The sequence below is a fragment of the Palaemon carinicauda genome, chromosome 22 (genome assembly GCF_036898095.1).
Source record: "Palaemon carinicauda isolate YSFRI2023 chromosome 22, ASM3689809v2, whole genome shotgun sequence".
NCBI classification, from domain to species: domain Eukaryota; kingdom Metazoa; phylum Arthropoda; class Malacostraca; order Decapoda; family Palaemonidae; genus Palaemon; species Palaemon carinicauda.
Window position 1 is genome coordinate 85,687,176 of NC_090746.1, and position 27,357 is coordinate 85,714,532.

The window sequence follows — 27,357 nt, forward strand, 5'->3', positions numbered from 1 at the left end:
TCTCTACCAGATGCATTGTCATTTTTTTATCAAGAATAATTTTTGGGATCAAGCCATGTCGTCCTGATGGAAGTTCCTAAAGGGTAGCTTCCTTGGGTATATATAACTATGGCGATATTCCCAGAGAATTTACCTTAAGGTACCCAGAATTCTAACTCCTGGAGCGAATATCCCTAATAAAAGAACCAGGGATATCGCGTAATATCAGAGGACGTATTCTTGACACGCCACATAGCAATCTGCACCCCGAACAGAGTTAACACTTCGAAGGGGTCAATTGGCAAGAAAACGAAAAACGAGAAAGAAATGAGAGCCGCTCGCAAGGTATCTCTCCTCTCCCGTTTCGTAAGCGTGCATTGCGGCGCTCACGGCGCCATCTGTATTCCTTTTTGCGTAGCTCAACAACTCGGTGTTTTTTCCCCGTGTTATCTCGCAATTCTTGGATTATTTCAACTTTATAATGCTTTCTCCAACTTCTTCGGCTTCTGATAAGTTGAGTATTATTTCTTTTATGTATAATTGTAAGCTCTTGGTAATTTTAAAATGATTTGATAGTGATATCGTTGTTATAAGAGCTGTTGCCTAACGGAGGCGTCCTGGACGCTGTCGCTCGCTATGTATGAGTTATTTAGTTAGCCAGAGCGGCGTTCCCGGCTGTTTCGCTTTAATAATTTTAGCTATTCAGCGTTACATAGGTTTTCTTTATATGATGCTTTTAGTATTTCCGTTTTGGCGAAGGATTTGCCGATTCGGGCCTACGCTAGACCTTGTAGCCTAGTCGTTTGGCCCTAGTACTTTCCTGCATGATATTCAGATTTCCGAGTGTTTTAAAATTTTATTGAAGCTTTGGGCAGTTTTAAACATTTAAGATTATGTTGATTTTCTTCCAAGATAGTATACGAGTGAGTTTCGGTGATTTAGGTAATCGATTCTCTTCGCGCCTAGGCTAGTTGTCTATGGGGCCATAGTATACTTTCTCACACTCCCCGGTTGCTCTCTTCTCTTCGGAGAATGTGTGCAATCCCTTTCCCTCTGCTTAGGCCTTGGGCTTAACCCTAATGGTTTATCTGAATTGACTTTAGATACAACTATATTAGGGTGTTTCTGTTCTTTCCTGTTTCCAGTAAGTCTGGCTTCAGGAAGGGGGCAGGACATCAGAGTTCTTAGTCTGATTCTGTTTCTGTCTAGCTTGTGGTTGAGATTCCCTTGCTAGGCTGACAGCAGACATAGGAGGCTTAGCCTCCTTAGTTCACTTTCGAAGATTTCTGTACGAGATGATTCCTTCTTTTTGTGATCTAGCAGACTAGTCCAGTGTTGTTGTTCTCGGTGTGGAGGATGAGATCCTCTTTTCTGTGAATAACGCCTTCCTTGCTTTGGTTCCGAGGGGGTTGGCAAGTATTGCTGGCCTCCCTCCTCGGATCTCCCCTAGGCTAAGATGAGTTTTCTTGGCTGCGGGTGATTCATTATTAGAGCAAGGTTGGCAGAACCCTCTTCCCCCTTTCCCCCTCTTTCCATAGTGATGGCCTAGCCATTGCATCTCTGTCCGTCATTCTACATCTGTACCTAGCATAGGTTAGGATGTGGGGTTGACTCAGTCCCTTGCCGGCCGGCAGTGCGTGCCGGCCGGCAAGGGTCTTCTGCTTTGAGTGCTGCCCGGACCTCTCTTGGTCTCTCATCCATGTTTGTCTGTAGAGCCAGATGGCATTGGTCAGGAAGCCTGAAGTTATATTCTCCCCTTCCTTATGTGCACTCTTTCGGGTTGCCGGGCTATGAGGCAGTACAGTCTCTTATCCCGGCATCCATTCTGTTTTTCTTCTAGTGTTTGTACCCTAGCCCGGCTGCCGGCCTAAGTGGCCGGCAGCCGGGCAGTCGGAGTTCTCTGGTTCTTTTGCTGCCGGCCGGCATTGGTTGTATACCTTTGCCGGCCGGCTATATATCACACCATTGTTCTGCCGGCCGCTACGATTAGTGGCTGGCAGCCGGGTGCTATCTTGTGTAGTTGCCGGCCGGCACACGCATTTGAACCAGCGTTCTTCCACCTTATAGTCTATAAGTAGTATACTTTGGAACTAGTTAAGGTGTGTGCCGGCCGGCACATTACCTTCTATACTGTAGCCAGTATTTTTCAGTATAGTATATACTGTAGGGAGAAAACTATAGTATAGTATTTGTTACAACACTAAGTTTTTCTAACACTTTTGTGTTGTCTTGCACAGCCCTTTGGTGTAACCTTACAGATAAAGAAAGTGAGTTCTTTCTTATCTACTATCCAGCATTTTAAAATCACTTATTTGGGTGTGAGCTACACCTGTTTCCTCTGGAAATTATTTATTGGTCGCTCTAGAATAGATTAACCATACGATTTTATTATCTGGAAGATTGCAGCAATTGACTGTGCGGGAAATACAAGTGTGTGTCTTTCCTTTCTAATTCAGTTATGCTAAGCTATGTATATCCAGTGATACGTAGTTCACTTGATACTCATGGAATTTTCTTCTCTTTACAGGAGGACCATCCGAAGTGTGGAAGCGTTTTCTGCAACGCCCGCAGCAAGAACTTCTGCGGACATGCGCAGTCTCCAAAGGTGATCTCCGGTATTGGGACCCGCAGGTATATACCGTGTGCACAAACCTGATTACTGAGGCTTTTGATTCCCCAAAGACGGCGGAGTCAAGGGACGCAGCAAGGGAGAAGCTTCGTACCTGGGTAAGGGGCTTTCAGAAGAACACTTCTGGGCCCTATCTTCCAAGTGAGAAGATGAGGGCTTACCTTTTCCCCAAGGCGTCAGCTGAGGCAGTGATTCCCCAGCCTCAAGCGGAGATACCGTTGGTTCAGATTCCGGTGGATGCTGAAGTCGCGGACGCCCTGCAGGACATCCAATTGGACGATAGGATGTCGGAGGTGTCCGAGCGTTTGGAAGAAGACCTTCTGGCAGAAGACCAGGAAGAACAGGCTCCAGACAATGAAAAGGAAGAGTTCGACGAGGTGTCGGCTACTCCGGTTCAGGCCCCTGAACCTATTCCCTCAACATCGTCCTCTCTCCCAGATGAGCTGGGAAAGACCCTTTCCTCCATCGTTGGAATGATCCAACAGATGCAGAGGGAAAATAATGAGAAGGCTGCTGCAATGAAGCTGGAGATGCGGAGACTTGCAGCATCACGTGGGCCCCAGAAGAAGCTCAGCGTGAAAGACCTTCCCTTGTGCTCAGATGCCAACCCTTGGAGGTATGCCGAGCACATGCCTATGACGACGGGAAAAATCGTCATTTCGGAGAAGTTGGGCTCAGTCCCCCTTGAGGAGGTGGAATTCTGGCCCAGCAAGGAGTCGTATCCGGACTGTTATGTCCGTCTAAGGAAGGAACCAGCCTCAAAGGAAGAAACGGAGCCGAAGGAGGTCATAGTTTTGGACCATGCTAAGGCTCAAGCTTTACTGTCAAGCTCGATGAAAGAGAGGGGCTTCACAAACTCAAAGGTACCTGCTTTGAGTAAGAAGCACCCTTCCTTTGTGTCCTCTCCTTCTAGAGCCTTCCCCTTTATGTAGAAAGAGTAGTTTACGGCTGTGCTGAAAGCAATCGAGGCAGGTAAGCCATGCCCCTCTTTGGAGGAGTGTAAACCTGTCTTTGGCCCTACCCATGGACCACAAGGACTGGAAGGACGTCCATCTTACCTTCTCAGTCGGGAAGTTGGAGGCTGATATTGCCGGACGTCAGTTCGGTGAGAACCTCCCCAAGCTGTCTGACTTTCTTTTGCGCAGGGAGCTTGAGACAAAAGAAAGACTTGCTGCCTCAATGTCTCATCAAACGACTCTGGAGACAATGGCAAGTGACCCCAAGGTCCATGAAATGTTTATGGTAGTGGCTAAGACACACCTAGCTACGGTGACGAAGGACCTTTATAGCTTCGTCAAAGCTAGGAGGGCTTGTAGGGAGTTCGTGTTCGCCTCGGCTGCGGTGAGGCACGAGCCAAGGAAGCTAATCTCCTCCAGCATTTGGGGCAAAGACCTCTTCCCTAGTGAAGCGGTCAAGGAGGTTGTAGATAAGGCCACCACGGAGAATAGAAACCTTCTCCAGAAGTGGGGCCTGTCTATCAAGAGAAAGTCTTCCCGGATGAGGGTCCCCAACCAAAGAGGAAGACTAAGAAGACTAGGCTACCCTCTCGGCCAGCCAAGCCATTCAGACAGCAGCAGCAGCAACAACCTCCTATGCCTACAGTGCCCCAGATAGTGGCACAAACCCCGACCACGTACCAGTGGGTACCCCAAGCCGTGTCGACGCAGTCTCCGGCATTTAACCCAGCGTTCGAAGGGCAGTCAACTACCTTTCGAGCGAAGCCTAGAGGAGCAGCCAGAGGTTCGTCTAGACGCCCCTCAAGGGGGAGGGGATTCAGGGGTGGTCGCGGTCAAGGAGGCAAGACCTCAGGGCAACAGCAGCCAAAGTGAGATGATACCGGTAGGAGGGAGACTTCAGAATTTTCGGGATCGGTGGACCTTCGATCCCTGGGCCCACAGCCTACTCGAGAATGGACTGGGTTGGAGCTGGTACAGCACTCCACCCCCGTGCCCTCGATTTTTCCAACACTCCACCCCCGTTCTGGAGGAGTACATTCAAGAACTGTTGGAGAAAAGAGTAATCCGAAGGGTAAAGTCCATCAAATTCCAAGGGAGGCTGTTTTGTGTTCCCAAGAAGGACTCAGAAAAACTCAGAGTCATTCTGGACATGTCGCCACTCAACAAGTTCATAGTGAACTGCAAGTTCAAGATGCTAACACTGCAACACATAAGGACCTTACTGCCCAAGTGGGCATATACCGTCTCCATAGATTTGTCAGACGCCTACTGGCACGTTCCAATCAATCGGCAACTCTCCCCCTACCTAGGGTTCAAGCTACATCGAAGACTCTACGCCTTCAGAGCCATGCCATTCGGGCTAAACATAGCCCCAAGGATCTTCACGAAGCTTGCGAGCGTAGCTCTCAAACAATTACGCCTAAAGGGAATCCAGGTGGTAGCCTACCTGGACGACTGGCTGGTGTCGGCAGCATCCAAGACAGAATGTTTGCAAGCTTCCCTACAGGTGATCCAGTTCCTAGAGCATCTAGGCTTCAAGATCAACAGAAAAAGGTCTCGACTTTCTCCATCTCAAAAGTTCCAGTGGTTGGGAATCCACTGGGACCTAGTGTCACACCAACTCTCCATCCCGGCGTAGAAGAGGAAGGAGATAGCTGGTTCTGTCAAGAGACTTCTGGATTCCGAAAGGATATCAAGACGCGAACAGGAGAGAGTGCTGGGTTCTCTCCAGTTTGCCTCAGTAACAGACCCGGTGCTAAGAGCACAGCTAAAGGATGCAACCGGAGTTTGGAGAAGTTATGCATCAAACGCGCGAAGAGATCTGATAAGACCAGTACCGCTTCGTCTACGTACGCTTCTCAGGCCTTGGTCCCAAGTCAGGCAACTAAAGAAGTCGGTGCTTCTTCAGCCACCTCCCCCCTCGTTGACTATTCACACAGACGCCTGGAAGGAGGGGTAGGGAGGTCATTCTCATCGGAAGAAGGCCCAAGGAACTTGGTCCAATCTATTCAAGACATTTCACATAAACTTTCTGGAAGCTATGGCAGTACTCCTTACCTTGAAGAAAGTCTCCCCTCGTCGCTCGATTCACATAAGGTTGGTACTGGACAGCGAGGTGATTGTGAGATGCTTGAATCGACAAGGATCGAGGTCACCACCACTCGACCAGGTGATGTTGGCCATCCTTCGACTGGCGGAAAGGAAGAAGTGGTACCTGTCGGCAGTTCACCTTCAAGGAGTCCGCAATGTGACAGCGGACGCTCTATCCAGGTTCACACCGATAGAGTCGGAATGGTCCCTAGACGCAGGATCATTCTCCTTCATCTTGAGTCAAGTCCCAGAACTGCAGATAGACCTCTTTGCGACGAAAGACAACAAGAAGTTACCCCTTTACGTGTCCCCGTACGAGGATCCCTTGGCGGAAGCAGTGGACGCGATATCCCTCGACTGGAACAGATGGTCCAGGATTTACCTGTTCCCTCCTCACAACCTTCTATTGAGGGTCCTCAACAAACTGAGATCTTTCAAGGGAGTAGCGGCAATAGTGGCTCACAAGTGGCCGAACAGCGTGTGGTTCCCTCTGGCATTGGAACTACGGCTGAAGTGTCTACCGTTACCAGATCCAGTTCTGACCCAGCGAGTTCAGAAGTCGACTGTCTGCGCTTCATCACAGAAAACCCGGAACCTGCAGCTCATGATTTTCTCTCCCTAGCGGTGAGGAAACGTTTTAGGATTTCGAAAGACAGTATAGACTTCTTAGAGGAATATAAGTGCAAATCCACAAGAAGGCAATATGAGTCATCATGGAGAAAATGGGTGGCCTTTGTCAAGGCGAAGAATCCGCAAAAGATCTCGACGGTCTTCTGCTTATTTTTCTTCATCCACCTCCATGGTCAAGGGTTAGCAGCCAACACAATATCAACGTGTAAATCTGCTTTGACAAGACCCATTTTATATGCCCTCCAGGTCGACCTCTCTAACGATATTTTTAATAAAATTCCGAAAGCCTGTGCTAGGCTCAGACCATCAGAACCTCCAAAGTTCTTCATTTCGCTTCGCTGTTGAACAATGAGGAGTGTGCTTTAAAGGATTTGACCCAAAAAGTTATTTTCCTGTTTGCACTCGCGTCGGGGGCCAGGGTTAGTGAAATCGTAGCCCTCTCGAGAGAGGAAGGTCGTGTTCAGTTCTTGGATGGGGGAGAACTGAACCTGTTTCCGGATCCTACGTTTCTCGCCAAGAACGAGTTACCCTGGAGAATCTGCCCTCTGAAAGAAGATGCATCTCTATGTCGAGTGGAATGCCTAAAGGTCTATCTTCGTAGAACTTCAGACTTCAGGGGTGGTCAACTATTCAGGGGAGGAACATCAGGCTCAAATTTATCACTGAAACAACTTAGGGCGAAAATCACCTATTTTATTCGCAGAGTGGATCCAGACAGTACACCCGCAGGTCACGATTCGAGGAAAGTTGCCTCATCCTTAAATTTCTTTAATAGTATGGATTTTGAACATCTTTGCTCATACACTGGCTGGAAGTCTTCCCGAGTTTTCTTTCGTCACTATGCGAAGCAAGTGGAGCAACTGAAGAGGTCTGTGGTAGCAGTGGGTAGTGTCGTTAACCCTGCTGTTTAACTCTGCGAGGAACAGTGGATTTAATTGGGACGATTAATTCCGGGGTGAGTGTGTAGTTACGAACTGTTCTACAAACTAAGTGTTAGGGCACATTGACTGTTCCATATTCAAAGGTGAACCTAGCATAAGTGCAGACATGTGTGCCAACCGTTTACAACGCTAATGTAACTGATTAGTAATACAGACTTTTATTATTTTGATATCTCGGTATGTTAAAAGTGGCGCTAATGTTTTTCTTTTAGATAAACAAGTTTTCTGTTTACTATCATGCTTATGCTTATTTATTGGTTATCCTCCTCTTATATATGTATAATTGTTGTTTAACCTGTTTTATTTTATTGTTTGTCAATAAACTAGTTTTTGTGAACCTTGCGTCTCCTTCGCCTGTGTCATTTTACTTGAAATGATTTAGCATTACGTTTACTATGTATATTTATCTGGGATAATTCTAATAGATTGTTCCTTTATGCAAGCATTTTTGCATTGGTTTATGCTTTCCCCTAGCGGGAGGACTCCATGCCCTAAGGGGACGGTGGCGGATATGCAAGTTTTCCTCCTACCCGGATATAAACCTTTGTCCAATCCAGTAATGTACGGGGAACTGGTCGATATTTCATATTGACTCAGTGGTTCTTTACAAACTATGCTTTACATGATATAGGGTGAGACCACTATATTGGCTTGTCTGTTATTCATACATAGGTATATGTACTCTTCGAGACTTTTCCAGAGTCTAGTATGACTCTTCCCTGTAGGGGGCAGGAAGCACTAACATGGTCTATGGTTAGTTGAAAAGATGTATGACAGTAACATCTTAGGTCTCTAGGTCTAGTTGGCCGGGAAATACCTTCGGGGAGTACAGCACGTTTTGAGAATCCATAGATACAGTAATGCTCTGGTATACTTCCATCAGGACGACATGGCTTGAGCCCAAAAAACGGATTTTGAGCGAAACGAAAAATCTATTTTTGGGTGAGATGGCCATGTTGTCCTGATGGACCCGCCCTTCCCTTTTCTTCTAAAAAGGGCTGTAGGTCCCCTCCCTACATACAGTATCTGTAGCACCTCGTGTATCGCTACAAGGAATACAGATGGCACCGTGAGCGGCGCAATGCACGCTTACGAAACGGGAGAGGAGAGATACCTTGCGAGCGGCTCTCCTTTCTTTCTCGTTTTTCGTTTTCTTGCCAACTGACCCCTTCGAAGTGTTAACTCTGTTCGGGGTGCAGATTGCTATGGGGCGTGTCAAGAATACGTCCTCTGATATTTTGCGATATCCCTGGTTTTTTTATTAGGGATATTCACACCAGGAGTTAGAATTCTGGGTACCTTAAAGTAAATTCTCTGGGAATATCGCCATAGTTATATATACCCAAGGAAGCTACCCTTTAGGAACTTCCATCGGGACGACATGGCCCTCTCACCCAAAAATAGATTTTTCGCTTCGCTCAAAATCCGTTTATTAATACTATAATAAAAACTTAACATATCATATTGCCATATGTAGTCTCAGACCTGGTCTGTGAATTTTAATACAAAAATGGATTAAACTGAAAATTATAAAATTTACTTTATTAAGTCTGTGGAAACTGCATCAATCTTCATTACAATTTTTTCAACTGTACAATTCAATAAAAAGAAGTAACCTAATTAAAATAACCCATCAAAAACTCTTCAAGAAAATATGTGTAATAAACATTTAATAAGTGACTTATTATCTAAGGTACTTTCCAACCAAAGATATATATTTATAAACAATACTACACTACCATTCCTGTCAAGAGAAACAACAAATTTGTTGGAAATTTATATTTTTCTGACCATGTCTACTGTCTCCATCTTGATCAGAGTCTGAAGAACAAACTCGTTGAAGATCGAGAGGTTTATGACTAGCCTCCAGAAACCTTCACTACAAGAGAGTAGACTGAAGAAGCCTGGGGACCCGTGGACGACCTCATGGAGCGCCTTTCTCAAGCATGGTCTGAATTTCTGCCTGAAGGGCAATACATTTTGCTGATCCTTTCCTGAAGGAAGATGACATTACTTATGATGAGTCAGAGAGGGGTGGAAGCTGGTGAACAGGACGCAGTGACGTGCTTGTAAAATCTCATCAACCCAAGGAGCGGCCCAGTGGAACTCCCATTTACACCTGCATCTCAGGGATTCCCCCACCGGTGGTAGGGCAGGAGTAATAACCCTCCTAGCAGGTGCATCCATATTTACCAGAATTCCCTCCCATTCCAGGAGCACTTTTACAAAGAGAAGACTGGTTGGAGTTTAAAGACTTTTTGACACCAGGGTACCTAGAAGCTTTGTTCATTTTTTAGTGAGCCTGTCTATGCACAGGTGAAGATTTTCTAGATGGAGCAGAAGGGGGAGGAAATGCAATGGCCCTATGGAGAAGAGAATCTAGACTCGCCTTCCTCCATTGCTCCACTACTGGTCGGCCGCGCTGTGTGCTAGGAATTCCACAGCTCTAGCACCAGAAAGCAGGACGTTCTTAAATTCCTTCCATTTATCTGGGTCCAACAAATCCTCATTGTCAGTCAGATAACCAACAGAGCCTGACCAGCAGTCTATCCATGAAGAGGCCTGAAAAGTTGGCCTTGCAATTCATTCCATGTTCAAGGTGTCTGCAGCCAAAAAAATCACCTGATGACCCGCCAACTTGTCAACAGACATACTCTCTGCCAAAACTGACACTGCTGGGTCTAAAAGCAAGGGTGATGGGTCGTCACAGAGTACTTGTAGTACTTCCTCTGCCTAACAAAAGGTGGAGGAGGTAAAAAAGGAGAGTTACTCCTCCGAAGAGAGTCCTTTCTCTCCACTATCTAGGAAATTACCTTTCTAATGGACCCTGACAGCATCTTAGACCAGGGAAGCCCTAGGTTGGCCTTACTGTGTTGAGTGGGGCAGTTGAGTAAGTCCAAAACTATATCTCTCCCCTTGGGAGGGGACTACGTGGGTTCACCAAGTCCACTAACTTTCTTCATGCAAGCCAAGACCTGCATGAAGGAATAGTCAAACTCTCCATACTCAATGGCAGGAATTTTAGGACTAGCTGGCAGTGGCTGCCCACCATCAGACTTGTCCAAGTCTGAATTCAAGGATTCTTCCAACTCCCATAGGAGCCTGGGTTGGGTTAGGGTCATCATCCTGTATCCCAGCAGGAGGTCGAGACCTGGAAGGAGTATCCCGACCCTCGGGCAGCAACAGAAATGCTACTGCATCCTGAATCCTCTTCAAAACAACTGGGTTGCCAATGATCTTTGACGCCCAACTCTTTTGAAGAGACTTCAAATCCTTCTGCTATTACGGCTTTGATGAGAAAGAGGCTAGAACACTATCAGCCTCCTTCCGAGGAGCAGCCAAAGACTGTTTGGCTTTTGTTAGCTCGACCAGAACAACAATTGGCTCCAGGGGTGGAACAGTGCTTGCCAGCATGGACAATCTCAACTGGAGAAAGCCAATAATTGTCTGTGATCTCGAACCCCTGCTGGTCCTTGGGTGAAGGGTATCACCTAGGGCTGTAACTAGTCTGCTTCCTCTGTTTCTTAATCACTTTAACTGGGATGATACTCAGTTTCTCCCATAAGGGATTATGATTAGGATAACCAGTCTTGGAGTCAAGGTAATGCTTATACCTTGACATGTGACCAGGAGATGAGGCAACATCTGGACTGAAGGAAGAGTTGGAGTACGAACAGTGGCAGTCGTGCCTATACGTCTTGGTTCCAAAGCAGAACTAGAATTTCCTGGAGCCCTCAACACCATAAGGGAGATAGAAAAGAGTCCCAAAGGTTTCCCTTTCAATCGAGCTGTCACAGAACCGGTCGTAGACTATACAATAAATTTTATGAGCTCTTTAAACCATGGCGTACCCTCAAGAATGAGGGGGTAACAACAAGGCTGGTGGCATCGAGTTATGTTTGTACGCGCAGGTCAAGAAACCTCACTTCCCTTGATGAACGACTAAGAACATGTACTACACCAGCGGAGTGCGCCAAAGGAGAAGGGATCTGATCATAATCAGTGGCAGAAACGTTTTGTGAGGGCGACCTGGGCGAACTTGTGTTACCCTGCCACTAGACCAGAAGCAGTTCCCTCGAGAGAAAGAGCTTCATGACCAGGAGTCCGAACACCAGCAAGAGCACTTGGTGATGGCTTGTAACTCACTTGTACCTTGTATGTGCTTAGATGGTAACGAGGTAAGGTTGGTTTGCTGCTGCTGCAAAAGATCATGAGACCAAACTGGCGTTACCCATTAAGGAGAAGATGTCAGAGACGTACACCCAGAAAGCAGCGCGCTCGTGAGACTAGAAGAGACTTGTGGTGCCCGAGGGGCAGGGTGGAAAGAGCCTTCGACTCCGAGAAGTCAATGGAAAAGATTGCCAGACTGCTTCAAAGAGCATCCACTTACAAGGAACTCGAAGGGGAGACCACTCAAAAGAGGAAGACGTATTGTGCCTGTGAGAGAGTCGACCATCCTCATACGGTCGAGATTCACGTGAAACCTCAGGCTGGGCAAATTCAGAGCTCATACGCACCACAGTGGGTAAGTGCATGAGGCCTGGAACTCTATAGAGAACCTGCTTGCAACTTCTCAGGTGGAAGAGGAATTGTGGAGGAAGTATCCGTTGGGGGCACAAGACAACTGGAAGGGACTTCCTATCTGCGGCTCGATGGGGACGGTAAAGACCGACCCCTGTGTAGGCAGCTGTGTGCTCCTGCTGTGCCCAATGCTTCAACATCTCCAAAAGCCATTCCTTCATGAGGGAACCAGATAGTCCCTAGGAAGATGCACAACTGATGCATCGAGTCAAAGAAGCTAGACTCAAGAAGGAAAGGCACCGCTGTTTCGCTAGGGGAAGCAGCGGGGCCTTCCACACCCGAAGGTTGTCTAGGGAGAGTACGAGCTAGTAAATAAGAATGAATTCTGGAGACAATATGTCTGAACTCGACCATACCCAAAACAAAAGTGAAGGAGCTCACTGGATGAGTGCGTGAGCTGGTCTAAACCTTGCTATCCCCACTAACTAGCAGAAGACCATTGACACCTGGCGTGAAAGTTTCTGTGGCTTAATCTAGCATGCGCTGAAACATATGCCCATAGTAAAGAAATGAAGGTTTGAATTTGTGTTGGGACAATCTTGCTTTGATAATAGTAAGCTATTCCTGACTATTTATAAAATAAATAGTTACAGTATAACTAAACCTAATCATGCTAACGAAACAGCTGACGAGAAAAGACTGGGGGAGAGTTATATCCCAAGGCCCCTTACACAAAAGAGATGGTTAATCATATGGGTTGATAAGAACATTTGGGGCAGTATTGAACTTACAAAAAAATGTTGCTTCAAAAATAGGTGGTCAAAACTTCCTTCCAGAGAAGGAATAGCAAATGAACCTAGATAAAGTTCATTGAAAAATTTTACAGTCGTCATTCATTGTATATCTACCATGTTTACAGTCATCGTTCATTGTATATCTACAATGATCAACTTAAATTTTCAGCATATGTTTACAAATGTAAGCAACTAATAATTAACTTGAAATAGTGTACCCTTTTATATGTTTGGCAATGTAGGCCACTCTACATCTTTACATATTAAAAATTAAATACCCTTCCTACTTACTTATTGCATTAGTTATAAGAATTACTTATTGCATTATTTATAAGAATTAGTATTTTATAGCTTAACATATACTAAATAAGTGTGTGGAAAGGCAATTTTCTCAGTTACAAATAATGGCACTCAGTCCATCTAACCTAGGTTCCATCTGTTGTTCATAACTTTCTTACCCTACTTATTTACACAATGAAAGGGCAGATTCCCCTCCTAAATGGCGAGTATTAGTTACAAGATTTCATATTTATTAGTTAGCATGCATAAAATTATGCTCGGCCATGACTGGTAGTGCCACTCTAACCTACACCTAATCTCCATATCTGGATGAGTTCCTTCAATTATTATAGATTAGCAAAATTTTCTTCTATTAGATATTTTTGGGAACTTTAATTTAAATCAAAGGAAAGGCTATACATGACAAGAGTTAATGACAGTAAATTGTCTGAGAACATTATAATTAGTACATATGTAGAGATTTGGTAGAAAACCTACTACAGTATTATTTAAAGGTATCATATGCAAATTAATTGAATATTAAAAACTTAGGAGAAAATTTATACAATTTAAAAAGTAAGAAAACATCTAAAGGAATTAAGAAAGAAAAGGCTCCTGCAACAAGTACTATGTTTGGATTTCACTTAGTGATTAACAAAAGAGAAGAGATCTATACTTACTGCAGGTGCTCCATCAATTTCATCAATAATTAAACAATTGGGTCTTTTGTCCACACCCATCACAGCCTTCATGGAAGTTGCATTTTCAAGGTTTTTTCTAAAGACTTCTACAGATCGATCATCACTAGCATTCATCTCCACTGGATTATAGCCAGCATGTCGAGCAATAATATGGGCTAAAGTTGTCTTTCCCAATCCGGGAGGACCACAGAGAAGGATAACCTGGAAACAAACTTGGTAAGTAATATCTATCTTATCAACATAAACTGATTACCTTATTAATAATATATATTGGTTAAACTTTACAAATTACTAGAGTTTACTACAAAAAAATACCAGCTAGGAAGCCATTTCTAGGAATGATTATAAAAATATATCAAGAGACATACGAAGGTGCAACTTTCACAAGCAACCAATTTTAATTAATGTAGAGAATTGGCATATCCAAATCATAAATTTTCCTTGAAATTTTCATTCAAGCTCCAATGTACAAGTTAAAGCAAATATAAATTCTGGATTTCAGTAATGATATATTTAAACTGACCAAGGACACATCCAACAACCAAAATAATTGCTTCAATTTGCTGGAAGTCCTTGGGGGAAAAAATACAGAATTTAAACCATTCAAAGCTCAAAGTAGCCCATGCTACAATCTTTTATCCTTAGATAGAGAGCATCTTCATCCCTTAGTTGTTACATAATTAGGGGTTGTGGTTGGCTATTGGAAACATCTCTGCCTGGTGTTCTGCTGGACGGAAGATTAAGTCATGCTCAAACTCAATAGTTTCTTGTAGTGTCTGCAACCTCACCATCCTTCTGAGCTAAGGATGGGGGGTTTGGAGGCGCCTCTAGGTATACCTACTGAGTAATCAGCAGCTATTGCCTGGCACTCCCTGGTCCTAGCTTGGATGGAGAGGAGCTTGGGTGCTGATCATGTGGATATATGGTCATTCTTTAAGGCATTGTCCTGCCTCTGCCATTCATGAACTACCTTTAATCCTTTATGTGGCACTCTTAATCAACCTTTGGGACAAAACTATAAATATAACAGAAAATTCTCTCCCCTGTTATCTGTCAAACTGGGCAACTTCTAACATTTGGTGATAGTGTGAATGAGTGCTAGACCAGTATTTGTAAGGTATATTTTGGCAAGGGAAAGATTATGAAAAAATAGATAAGTGGAATAGTTGCTCTATTGTACAGTAAATCCTCAATTTAATGTAAAGACAGCAAATTCTCGATGTAGTGTACAAAAATAACAAATTTAAAAATAAATTTATATTTTTCCTATCCATACAAACCTGAGTCCTTTAACCCTTCGCTACGAGGCTGAGGATCCGTTACTCGAGCTATATAAGAGATTTGTCACTATCGGATATACTTGCTCACTTACTCTAAAATAAGCTACATTTCCACATTTATTTGTTTTACTGCTGATTACATAGTAAATTTTTCAGAAGCTTGCTTTATTCTTCACTGCATTTCACTGTAAACAGCCGAAATATTTTTTCATTCTTTGTGAAGTGATTATAGAATATTTTCTAAGAGAATTATTTTACGTAATTGTCTCTAAATAATAGTAAAGCACAGTGATTTAATGTGTAAAATAAAAATAATTTTTATTCATTGAAGTGATTGTTATTCCGTTATAATTCCATGATAAATAGCCGTTGAAAGATATAAAACTACTGTACTCGTTAGTAATAATCAACTTTATTTTGTAAAGAAATGTAATGAAAATATCCATTTATTTCCTTTGACACAAGAAGTATTCTATAATTCATAATTATAAGGTATGGTAAAGCACTGCAATTTTATGTGTAAAAAAAACTTTATATATTTATTTAAGTGACTACTTGACAGTAATAATGGAGTTTACATTATACAGAAATATAATGAAAATATCCATTTATTTACAGAGAGAGAGAGAGAGAGAGAGAGAGAGAGAGAGAGAGAGAGAGAGAGAGAGAGAGAGAGAGAGAGAGAGATTAAACAACCCAATATCAATGTGAGAGGACATTACAATTCCATTAAGCAGATGCCGCTATAAAACACACTACCTTAGAGGCAACAATGCTTGTCCATACACTTGAAAACTGTAAAAAGACTTTGGGTATTAAAAGGCTAGCACTATCCCTACTCTCTAAATCTTGAGAAAGATTAAAAAGTCTCTAACTATTAGGACATTTTCTAATAGTCACAGATCCATAACTCATTACAGTTGGAGTATCTTGGTTTCTTCAATTAAGAATCCTCTTATACATTGCAGTATAATAAAAAAAAAATCTTAAATACATGCAGTGGAACACACTAATTGAAATAAACTAAATACAATTATACAACTGTGTATAAAAATACATCCCTTTATACATAAATATGTTATTTTTATTAATAAAATAAATTTTTGAATATACTTACCCGATAATCATGTAGTTGTCAACTCCGTTGCCCGACAGAATTCTATGGAGGGATACGCCAGCTATCACAATACTAGAAGGGGGTGTACTTACCAGCGCCACCTGTGGCCAGGTACTCAATCATTTGTTGTTGACACCTCCTCAATTATTCCTCGGTCCACTGGTTCTCTCTGGGGAGGAAAGGGAGGGTCGATTAAATCATGATTATCGGGTAAGTATATTCAAAAATTTATTTTATTAATAAAAATAACATTTTTCAATATTAAACTTACCCGATAATCATGTAGCTGATTCACACCCAGGGAGGTGGGTGAAAACCAGTGTACAAAATTAAAGGATAGCTAAGTATCCCATATTTCATATAACAGTTATCTCAAATAACAATGAAATAATAAGTACCTGGTAAGGAAGTCGAATAGAACCGTTACTCTGCCTCTTTATTTAAAGTTCGTCTTCCTTACTGAGCGCAGCGTTCCTCTTGGAGGCTGAATCAACCCAAAGGTGCCAAAGTACACGGGGTTGCAACCCCTACTAAAGGACCTCTACCAAACCTTTAACCCAGGCGCTTCTCAAGAATGAATAGACCACCCGCCAAATCCAAGGATGCGGAAGGCTTCTTAGCCTACCGTAACAACCATAAAAAACAACAATAAAAGTATTCAAGAGAAAGGTTAAAAAAGGTTATGGGATTAAGGGAATGTAGTGGCTGAGCCCTCACCTACTACTGCACTCGCTGCTACGAATGGTCCCAGGGTGTAGCAGTTCTCGTAAAGAGACTGGACATCTTTCAGATAAAATGATGCAAACACTGACTTGCTCCTCCAATAGGTTGCATCCATTATGCTCTGCAGAGAACGGTTTTTATTAAAGGCCAACGAAGTAGCTACAGCTCTTACTTCGTGGGTCCTTACCTTCAGCAATGCAAGGTCTTCCTCCTTTAAGTGAGAATGTGCTTCTCTGATCAGAAGCCTTATATAGTACGAAAGCCCATTCTTGGACATGGGTCTCGAGGGTTTCTTGATGGCACACCATAAGGCTTCTGACTGTCCTCGAATAGGTTTAGACCTCTTCAGATAATATTTGAGAGCTCTGACAGGGCAAAGAACTCTCTCTAGTTCGTTACCTACCATGTTGGAGAGGCTAGGTATTTCGAACGATCTAGGCCAAGGACGTGAAGGAAGCTCGTTCTTTGCTAGGAATCCAAGCTGAAAAGAACATGTTGCAGATTCGGTTGTGAAACCAATGTTCTTGCTGAAGGCATGAACCTCACTGACTCTCTTAGCTGTTGCAAGGCAAACGAGAAAAGCAGTCTTGAGGGTAAGATCCTTGAAGGAAGCTGACTGGAGAGGTTCGAACCTAGATGTCATAAGGAACCTTAAGACTACGTCTAGATTCCAGCCTGGAGTGGAAAGACGACGTTCTTTAGACGTCTCAAAAGACTTGAGAATGTCTTGAAGGTCCTTGTTGGAAGACAGGTCCAAACCCCTGTGGCGGAGAACTGAGGCCAACATGCTCCTATATCCTTTAATCGTAGGTGTTGAAAGGGATCTCTCATTCCTAAGATGTAGAAGGAAGTCAGCTATTTGGATCACAGAGGTATTGGTAGAGGATATTGAATTGGCTCTACACCAGCTTCGGAAGACCTCCCACTTAGACTGGTAGACTCTACGAGTGGAAACTCTTCTAGCTCTGGCAATCGCACTGGCTGCCTCCTTCGAAAAGCCTCTAGCTCTAGCGAATCTTTCGACAGTCTGAAGGCAGTCAGCCGAAGAGCGTGGAGGTTTGGATGCAACCTGTCTACGTGTGGTTGACGTAGAAGGTCCACTCTTAGAGGTAGAGTCCTGGGGAAGTCGACTAGCCATTGAAGTACCTCTGTGTACCATTCTCTTGCAGGCCAAAGGGGAGCAACCAGCGTCAGCCGTGTCCCTTCGTGCGAGACGAATTTCTGCAGAACTTTGTTTATTATCTTGAACGGAGGGAATGCGTACAGGTCGAGATGGGACCAGTTCAGAAGAAAAGCATCCACATGAACCGCTGCAGGGTCTGGAACAGGGGAACAATAAAGCGGAAGTCTCTTGGTTATGGAGGTGGCAAACAGATCTATGGTAGGTTGACCCCACAAGGTCCAAAGTCTGTTGCACACACTCTTGTGGAGGGTCCATTCCGTGGGAATGACCTGATTCCTTCTGCTGAGGCGATCCGCTGAAACATTCATATCGCCCTGGATGAACCTCGTGACCAGAGTGAGGTTTAGACCTCTTGACCAAATGAGGAGGTCCCTTGCGATCTCGTAAAGGCTCCTCGAATGGGTCCCTCCTTGCTTGGAGATGTAAGCCAAGGCTGTGGTGTTGTCTGAATTCACCTCCACCACTTTGCCTAGCAGGAGGGACTTGAAGTTCAACAGGGCTAGATGAACTGCTAACAGTTCCTTGCAGTTGATGTGGAGTAATCCTTGTTCCTTGTTCCATACTCCTGAGCATTCCCGTCCGTCCAAGGTCGCACCCCAGCCCGAGTCCGATGCATCTGAGAAGAGATGAAGATTGGGGGTCTGGATGGCCAATGATAGACCCTCCTTGAGAAGGAGATTGTGCTTCCACCACAGGAGAGTGGTCTTCATCTCTTGGTTGATAGGGATAGAGACTGCTTCTAGAGTCGAGCCCTTGTCCCAATGAGCAGCAAGATGGAATTGAAGAGGGCGGAGGTGGAGTCTTCCTAGCTCGACAAACAGGGCCAGTGATGAGAGGGTCCCTGTGAGACTCATCCACTGTCTCACTGAGCAATTGCTCCTCTTCAGCATGCTCATGATGCACTCTAGGGCTTGGTTTATCCTGGGGGCCGATGGAAAAGCCCGAAAATCCTGACTCTGAATCTCCATTCCCAGGTACACAATGGATTGGGAGGGAATGAGTTGAGATTTCTCTATATTGACTAATAGACCTAGGTCTCTGATTAAGTCTAAAGTCCAATTGAGGTTCTCCAGACAACGACGACCCGTGGAGGCTCTCAACAGCCAGTCGTCTAGGTAGAGGGAGGCTCTGATGTTCGATAAGTGTAGGAATTTCGCTACATTCCTCATCAGATGAGTAAAGACCATAGGAGCTGTGCTTAGGCCAAAACACAGGGCTTGGAACTGATAGACAACCTTTCCGAAAACGAATCTCAGGAAAGGTTGGGAGTCTGGATGAATGGGAACGTGAAAGTATGCATCTTTCAAGTCCAACGAGACCATCCAGTCCTCCTGTCTGACCGCTGCTAAGACCGACTTGGTCGTCTCCATCGTGAACGTCTGCTTGGTGACATACTCGTTGAGAGAGCTGACGTCCAGCACCGGTCTCCAACCTCCTGTCTTCTTGGCCACAAGAAAGAGACGGTTGTAGAAGCCCGGGGATTGATGGTCCCGGACTATAACCACTGCCTTCTTCTGCACAAGTAGCGACACCTCCTGTTGCAATGCTAGCCTCTTGTCCTCTTCTTTGTAGTTGGGAGAGAGGTTGATGGGCGATGTGGTCAGAGGTGGTTTGAGGCAGAATGGAATCCTGTAACCGTACCTCAGCCAACTGACAGACTGTGCGTCTGCACCTCTCTTCTCCCAGGCTCGCCAGAAGATCTTGAGTCTGGCTCCTACTGTTGTCTGGAGAATCTGAGAGTCAGTTCTTTCCCTTAGATGTCCTGGATCCTTTCCTAGACTTGCTCCTGTGAGAGTCTGGACGGGAGCTTCCTCGGCTGGGGGCTCTACCACGAAAGGGCGGTATGAACCTCGTAGCCGGGGTATCAGCCACTGGGGAGCGATAAGTCTTGGGGACTGAGGTGGCAACCTTAGACTTACGAGCCGATGAGGCTACAAGATCGTGCGTGTCCTTTTGTATCAGGGCAGCCGACAAGTCCTTAACTAGCTCCTCGGGAAAGAGGAACTTTGAGAGTGGAGCAAAAAGGAGTTGTGACCGTTGGCAAGGTGTAATGCTGGCGGAAAGGAAGGTACACAGTTGTTCCCTTTTCTTCAACACCCCTGATACAAATAACGACGCTAGCTCACCCGATCCATCTCTGATGGCCTTATCCATGCAGGACATTATTAGCATGGCAGAATCTTTGTCCGCAGGAGAGGTTTTCTTGCTGAGGGCTCCCAGGCACCAGTCGAGAAAGTTGAACATTTCAAATGCTCTGAACAACCCTTTCAGAAAATGATCCAGGTCTGAGAAGGTCCAACAAACCTTCGAGCGTCTCATAGCAGTTCTCCGAGGCGAGTCCACCAGACTTGAGAAGTCAGCCTGGGCAGAGGCAGGTACTCCTAAGCCTGGTGCTTCCCCTGTGGCATACCAAACGCAACCTTTCGAAGCGAGCTTCGTTGGAGGGAACATGAAGGAAGTCTTGCCAAGGTGTTGTTTAGACTGCAGCCACTCCCCTAAGATCCTTAAAGCCCTCTTGGAGGATCTAGCTAGGACAAGCTTAGTATAGTTGGACTTAGCTTGTTGTACGCCCAGCGAAAACTCAGATGGTGGAGAGCGGGGAATAGCAGAGACGAAGTGGTCTGGGTAAATCTCCCTGAGTAGAGCCAAGACCTTACGAAAATCAATCGACAATGGAGAAAGCTTAGATTCGTCCACGTCTGATGAGGGATCAAGGTGTGCCTCCTCATCATCCGACACCTCATCAGCAGAGGGTAGCGAAGCGATCGGACCAGAATGCTGAACCGCAGAGTCAGAACGGGTAGGAACAATAACAGTGGTTTCCTCTTCCAGTAACTGTTGAGGGAAAACCTGAGGCTCAGACTGCAAAGGCTGAACAACAGACGAAGCAGAAGGCAGGCGCATGGGTGAAGGAGGTTGACTCCTAGCAAGAGAGGTTGAACCCAAGGATTGCACAAGCTGAGCGGAGGACGGAGGCGGAGTAGTCCGTTCCTGTTCCTGTGAGATGAGCGGAGCATGATGAGGTTGAGGCTGCGCAGAACAAGGTAAAGTTCTCGCAAACTGAGGCTCCTGAGGCGCAAGTCCAGGGTGTAGAGGAGCTTGCCTTGAGGAGGGTTGAGCTCGCTGCAGCGATGGCTGAGCAGACAGACTCACGGAGGGGAGAGGTTGTTGTACCCCAACCGAGAGTTGCACCACTGGTGGAGCAGCAAGGGGAGGCGGAGGAAGAGTGGAATAACTCTCCTGATCCCAAAGCAAGGGTTGCCTTAAAGAAGGCTGAGGCTGAACACCACTGGGAACAGCGAACTCCGAAAGTGGCTCAACATCGTACGCCTGGCAGATGGTGCTGCGACCAGGCGGAGCAAGTGCAGGCGGGGCGAGCACAGGCGGAGCGAGAACAGGCGGAGGGAGTGTAGGCGGAGGAGGAGGTGCAACACTCTCAGCCCGACACTCACGCATCAAGTCCGAAAGCTGAGCTTGCATGGACTGAAGCAGGGTCCACTTGGGATCGGCAGAAACGATAACAGACTGAGGTAAAGTCACAGTCGGGCTCTGTTTTGGCAGAACCTTACTCCTCTTGGGCGGAGTACAGTCGACAGATGACTGAGGCGAGTCAGAGCTGAGCCAATGACTGCAACCTGGCTGAGCACTCGCGGACTGGACTCTACGTTTAAGCGGTCTCGAGACCTGAGACCAACGTTTCTTCCCTGCTAGTTGATCAGCGGACGAGAATAAGACGGGCTCAATCGTCTGCAGGTGGGAGTGACGGTCTAAGGAAGACACGCCCGCAACCACCGAGGATAGTTCTGTGCGCCTAACAAGGCCTGTCGAACCCTTAAGCCCTTCGACATTGCTTCTCCCCTGGGCATGGGAGCTTGCAAGAGGTCCCGGACTGGGAGGACGACTGGCTCGCACAGAAAAATCCTCACGCACCACACTGGCACCACTAGCACTTGGCACTGCACCGACACTAGCACTCGTCACAGCACTGGCACTAATTCCACCCACTGCACTCTTGACCTTCAGTTCTTTAACTTCGGCCATCAGAGACTTATGGTCACTTACCACTGATTCTACTTTATCGCCTAAAGCCTGAATAGCACGCAAAACAACTGACATATCAGGCGGAGGGCACACAGTAGGTTCGGGGGTAGCCACTACAGGGGTAGGAAAAGGTAGGGGATCATGAGGTGAGGAAAACATAGAAGAGTGAGAAGAACTTCTCCTAACTCTACCTCTCTCTAACTTAGATGAATATTTTAAAAGACGGACAAATTCCAATTCCGAAAGTCCGGCGCATTCCTCACATCGATTTTCTAATAGACAGGGCCTGTCCCTACAGTCAGAACAAGCGGTGTGAGGATCTACCGAGGCCTTCGGAATACGCCTATTGCAAGACCTACATCGTCTATGGGAGGGGGCTTGCGAAACGTCAGACATCTTGTTTCAAAGAGTTAGCCAAAGGGTGATCCAAAAACAAGCAAAATTCGTTAACCGTTATATCAGTATTATATAAAAGCTATCTAGCTAATATAAGAAGGATTCCAGTAAAGCGACAGCCGTTAATCTGAGAGAATACTTCACCAAATATCCGTGAATAAACTCGAAGACCATAAGCGTATCCCAGAACGTCTAGCCGGAAGCACGACAGAGGAATAATTGAGGAGGTGTCAACAACAAATGATTGAGTACCTGGCCACAGGTGGCGCTGGTAAGTACACCCCCTTCTAGTATTGTGATAGCTGGCGTATCCCTCCATAGAATTCTGTCGGGCAACGGAGTTGACAGCTACATGATTATCGGGTAAGTTTAATATTGAAAAATGCTCATATCTTTACTATTATTAAATTTGAAATTACAAAAAAATAATTGTTTATATTCACCTTCTGAGCTGGACGTCCATTTTCATCTAGTTCAGTGATGACCTCGGTTCCTGGTTTCTTTGGAAACACTTTAAATTTTTCTGAAATAAAAATAAATTCTTTCAAACAAAATGTTCAAAGGACAATTTTAAGGAGCCTTAGACAAGTTTTTACCCAAAATAATATGCACATTATGTATAGTAATACCTTATCATACTACTGTATATATATTCAATTTTCTTAAGTCTCCTAGGGTATCTTCATAGGCATAAAATGAATAAACTGAATTTTGATAATAAAATTTATTTCTATACTAACCTATGTCCATTTTGCTTCTTCTCCAGAAGCTGTTTATTGATGTTTACCCCAAAAATGTATTATTTTTTTCATTTTCTTTCGTTTCAAAATGATACATGACCCTAGTAAAGTAATGAAGCTATCTAGCGGTTAAAGGTAAGGAACGACATCAGTAGCACATTCAGCTTTGAAGTTTGAAAGTACTGTATTCCCTAATCTTTGACATCACAAGTTAGTGGGGGGGGGGGGGTGGCAATATACATGAACATCAGGTGAGTGTAGAAGTAGCAAATTTTATCATTAAAATTGTCTATTTCTAAGAATCTTCCCTGATGTTGATATAGCTAACTCCCACACTCTTATGGGGGTTGGATGCCCACGAAAGAAATAGATACATAGACAGGAACTTAAAATACAATTATTTGGAAACCATCTCAAAATAGTTTCAAACATGGGACTCCAGACTTTTCCTAACAATAATTGAAAGATCATAAAAAAGAAATCTATGACTTAATTGAACTCAGACAATTTGAAATACAGTTATCACAATTCCACTAGCCAATATAGGACCTAGAGCCTAATAACACCGATAAGGAATCTAGGATTCTTTAAGGTAACGTGTACCTAATACCAAAATTATATGTGATTGAACTGTCTACAGTTTTCTCCAAAGAAACATTTCTAAAAAAATTAAGAAATGTAAGTTTACTCCTAATATCTACTGTGAAAATAACCTTCCAAGTTTTTATAAAATTTGGATTAAATTTTTGGTTGGTTTCTATGACCAAATCTTTAAACAAGACTGACATTGCATTTATGGACAGAGGACAAATTGAAATCCAAATTCTATATAATAAACTAGGTACACTACCAGTAATTTCTATAGTTTGTTCAAAATATACTGAACGTGAACAAAGACAACTATTTCTAGATGAAATCCAACCATTTCTAATGAGAAGAGATATATTGCCTCCAAATCTTAGACTTAAAATACTTTCATACCTTCATTAAACTATGAAAATGCATTTTCTTTTAAATTTCAAAATTTTATTTGTACATGTCGATTAAACCTCGCTTCAGAGTAAAAGCAATGTGAAGATCACAGGAGGTTCATAGAAAAAGGTCATAAGCATATAAGGAAACAGTTACAACATAAAACTCCACCACACTGTAAGGCATAGTCAATATATTTATCAAGACCATAACTGTAACACATCCAACACACCTGACAAAAATCACTTAATGTATGAAATTCCTTGAAAAAATGAAACCATTAACAATAAAAAACAACCTTGATTACTTAAAAAGCAGAAAGAGCTGTCATACCTTTGTTTTTCTTCTCCTCCTTTGGTCGAGATTTCTTTTCTTTTCCAAAGACCACTTTATCCCACAGCTTGACCCACTGCAGCACAACACGATTGGTAGACTGAAAATTAAAATACAATCAACCCAAAAGTAAAATCCCTGCATACATTTGGAATAATAATTTCATACTCATTTTACTTTAGATATTAAATACCAGATTATAAAATTCTACAAAACATTTCAATCCCATCCTTGAGCGAATAAATTTTGCACCCTAGTACCAATACCTTGTTGGGATGTCTTACATAACTCCTCTAAGCACAATGAATGAATCATGAATGAATTATCAGACACCATAACATCAATGGTCATTGATACATATTTGAGTATGATTAAGAATTGGTAACTTAAGGGGCATGACTCTCCTGCATTAAAACAATGTTATTTTGGGATCATTTTAAAGTTAATTTACTTTTTTATTTCTTGACAAAATTCATAATTTGTAAAACTTTTCATAGATAATTTTCTTAGCAAAAATTTTAAAGGAACAGATTTTTATTATCCATCCTTATTTCTATATTTATCTTTTTTTCCAAAAATATTGGCAATAATAGTAACGATTGCCATTTTTCATGTAAGTTTTTATAATTTTCCAAAACATTTCTATAATTTTTTAAACCATAAAATTTCCTCTTTTCATATATGAATGGTAAATAGTGGTCCACAAACAAAAAAGCAGTTTTAATTTTTCTCTGAAAATTTCATATTTTGAGAAATTGGCCATCAAAAATCTTTTTGAAAGTCTGATTAACTTTATTGAGGGTTAGTTTGAGCTTTTAGAGGTAATCATACCTCACCACTGGGGATCATAAGGACATAATCCTCATATTTCATGATTACTTACTATGCAATCGTGAGCATCACCTCTCAAATTGAGAAATATATACTGTATGCTTCATGTACCAAATGCCTGAACATGAGCAAGCAGGCGTAGCTAAGGCATACGCTACAAGTACCGGCTCAAGTTCACACTGTACATTATCAACACTGGGTTATAAAACATTAACAAAATTATTATAGCCGTCATCATTCAAGACTGGAGCCTCAGTGAGTTCCTGACACAAAGGACCTGATTGGTGGATAACTTTTGCTGCAGAAATGCCAGTGCTGGAAGAAGACGAAGAAGGAGTGCGATCTCGCTTAGCTCGTTTCTTGGGATGAGAACGATATCTTTCCCTCTGGGAGGACAGCCACTCCCTACAGTACTCACACGGTGGCTTCTCTTGCCACAACAAGAGGGGTAAAAAGGATGCAGATCAACATCTACCCAACTAATGAAGGTGCCACAGGGACATCCATCTTGGCCGGGGCATGAACGCACATTAGACTTACTAGCCATTCAATCGTAACTCCCAGTTAATGATAGTAAAGCAAGTGACTGTAATAATAAAAAAACACAAAAGGCACAAGCACCAGGCACTATAAGGGCATGAGTGATGAATGCAGACGTCTAGATCATAGAGAGAGGAAGTGATACACCCTCTTAACCTAACAAAAAATAGCAAAAAATATCAACTTTGGAGCTAAGAAATCTGTAGTCTTTATAAAAAACAAAGGAAAAATACCATTTGGGTCTATACCTCCATAAGAATCAAGGTCCATCTACAGCTTTAATTTCACGAGATCGAAAAGATAAACTAGTTAATTTAGCCTCAGGAAAACAGGAATGAGGAAGATCAAGTTTCTCATTACTCTTGCTTACTGGCAAACACAAACTTATTCAAACTATAGTATCTTATAATTAATAACAGAGGTTTCATGCAGTTTACTAAAATTTATAAATATCATCAGTTATTACTTGGATGTGTATATGTGTTCATTCATTCGTTCACTGATGAAATGTAAACAAACAAAATGGTCTCCCTCTTGGCATCGTTTGTCGGGAAAATATGATACACAATCGGTTTTATTTCATTTAGAGCTGAGATGTTGAAGGAAGGAGGTGTAACTGTACTTGAATGGTTGGAGAGATTGATTAATATGTGTTTTGTGTTGTCAATGGTACCAGAAGATTGGGTTTGTGCATGTATTGTACCACTATATAAGGGTAAAGGAGATGTGCATGAGTGTTGTAATTCAAGAGGTATTAGTTTGTTAAGCGTAGTTGGAAAAGTGTATGGTAGAGTAATGATTAATAGGATCAAGGATAAAACAGAGAATGCAATCTTAGAAGTACAGGGTGGTTTTAGAAGAGGTAGGGGTTGTATGAATCAGATTTTTACAGTAAGGCAGATATGCGAGAAATATTTAGGAAAAAGTAAGGAGGTGTATGTTGCGTTTATGGATCTGGAGAAAGCGTATGATAGAGTTGATAGGGAAGCAATGTGGAATGTGATGAGATTATATGGAGTTGGTGGAAGGTTGTTGCTAGCAGTGAAAAGTTTCTACAAAGGTAGTAAAGCATGTGTTAGGATAGGAAATGAAGTGAGTGATTGGTTTCCGGTGAGAGTGGGGCTGAGACAGGGATGTGTGATGTCGCCGTGATTGTTTAACTTGTATATTGATGGAGTGGTGAGAGAGGTGAATGCTCGAGTGCTTGGACGAGGATTAAAACTGGTAGACGAGAATGACCATGAATGGGAGGTAAATCAGTTGTTGTTTGCGGATGATACTGTACTGGTTGCAGACACAGAAGAGAAGCTTGGCCGATTAGTGATAGAATTTGGAAGAGTGTGTGAGAGAAGGAAGTTGAGAGTTAATGTGGGTAAGAGTAAGGTTATGAGATGTACGAGAAGGGAAGGTGGTGCAAGGTTGAATGTCATGTTGAATGGAGAGTTACTTGAGGAGGTGGATCAGTTCAAGTACAGTACTTGGGGTCTGTTGTTGCAGCAAATGGTGGAGTGGAAGCAGATGTACGTCACAGAGTGAATGAAGGTTGCAAAGTGTTGGGGGCAGTTAAGGGAGTAGTAAAAAATAGAGGGTTGGGCATGAATGTAAAGAGAGTTCTATATGAGAAAGTAATTGTACCAACTGTGATGTATGGATCGGAGTTGTGGGGAATGAAAGTGATGG

At 43.5% G+C, this 27,357-nt stretch overlaps 2 protein-coding genes across 2 annotated transcripts in view; both read right to left on the minus strand.

Annotated features, from left to right (window-relative positions):
• LOC137616579 (zinc finger protein OZF-like) overlaps positions 1 to 27,357 on the minus strand; it is a 243,865-nt gene that overhangs the window by 28,767 nt on the left and 187,741 nt on the right. The gene's annotated exons all lie outside the window — the stretch shown is intronic.
• LOC137616742 (chromosome transmission fidelity protein 18 homolog) overlaps positions 1 to 27,357 on the minus strand; it is a 120,481-nt gene that overhangs the window by 17,351 nt on the left and 75,773 nt on the right. The window contains exons 7-9 of the mRNA XM_068346743.1: positions 24,307 to 24,406; positions 22,705 to 22,784; positions 13,501 to 13,722 (exon numbers count right to left, since the gene is read on the minus strand). Of these exons, the coding sequence (XP_068202844.1) occupies positions 13,501 to 13,722; positions 22,705 to 22,784; positions 24,307 to 24,406 (402 nt within the window). The remainder of the gene's footprint in view (positions 1 to 13,500; positions 13,723 to 22,704; positions 22,785 to 24,306; positions 24,407 to 27,357) is intronic.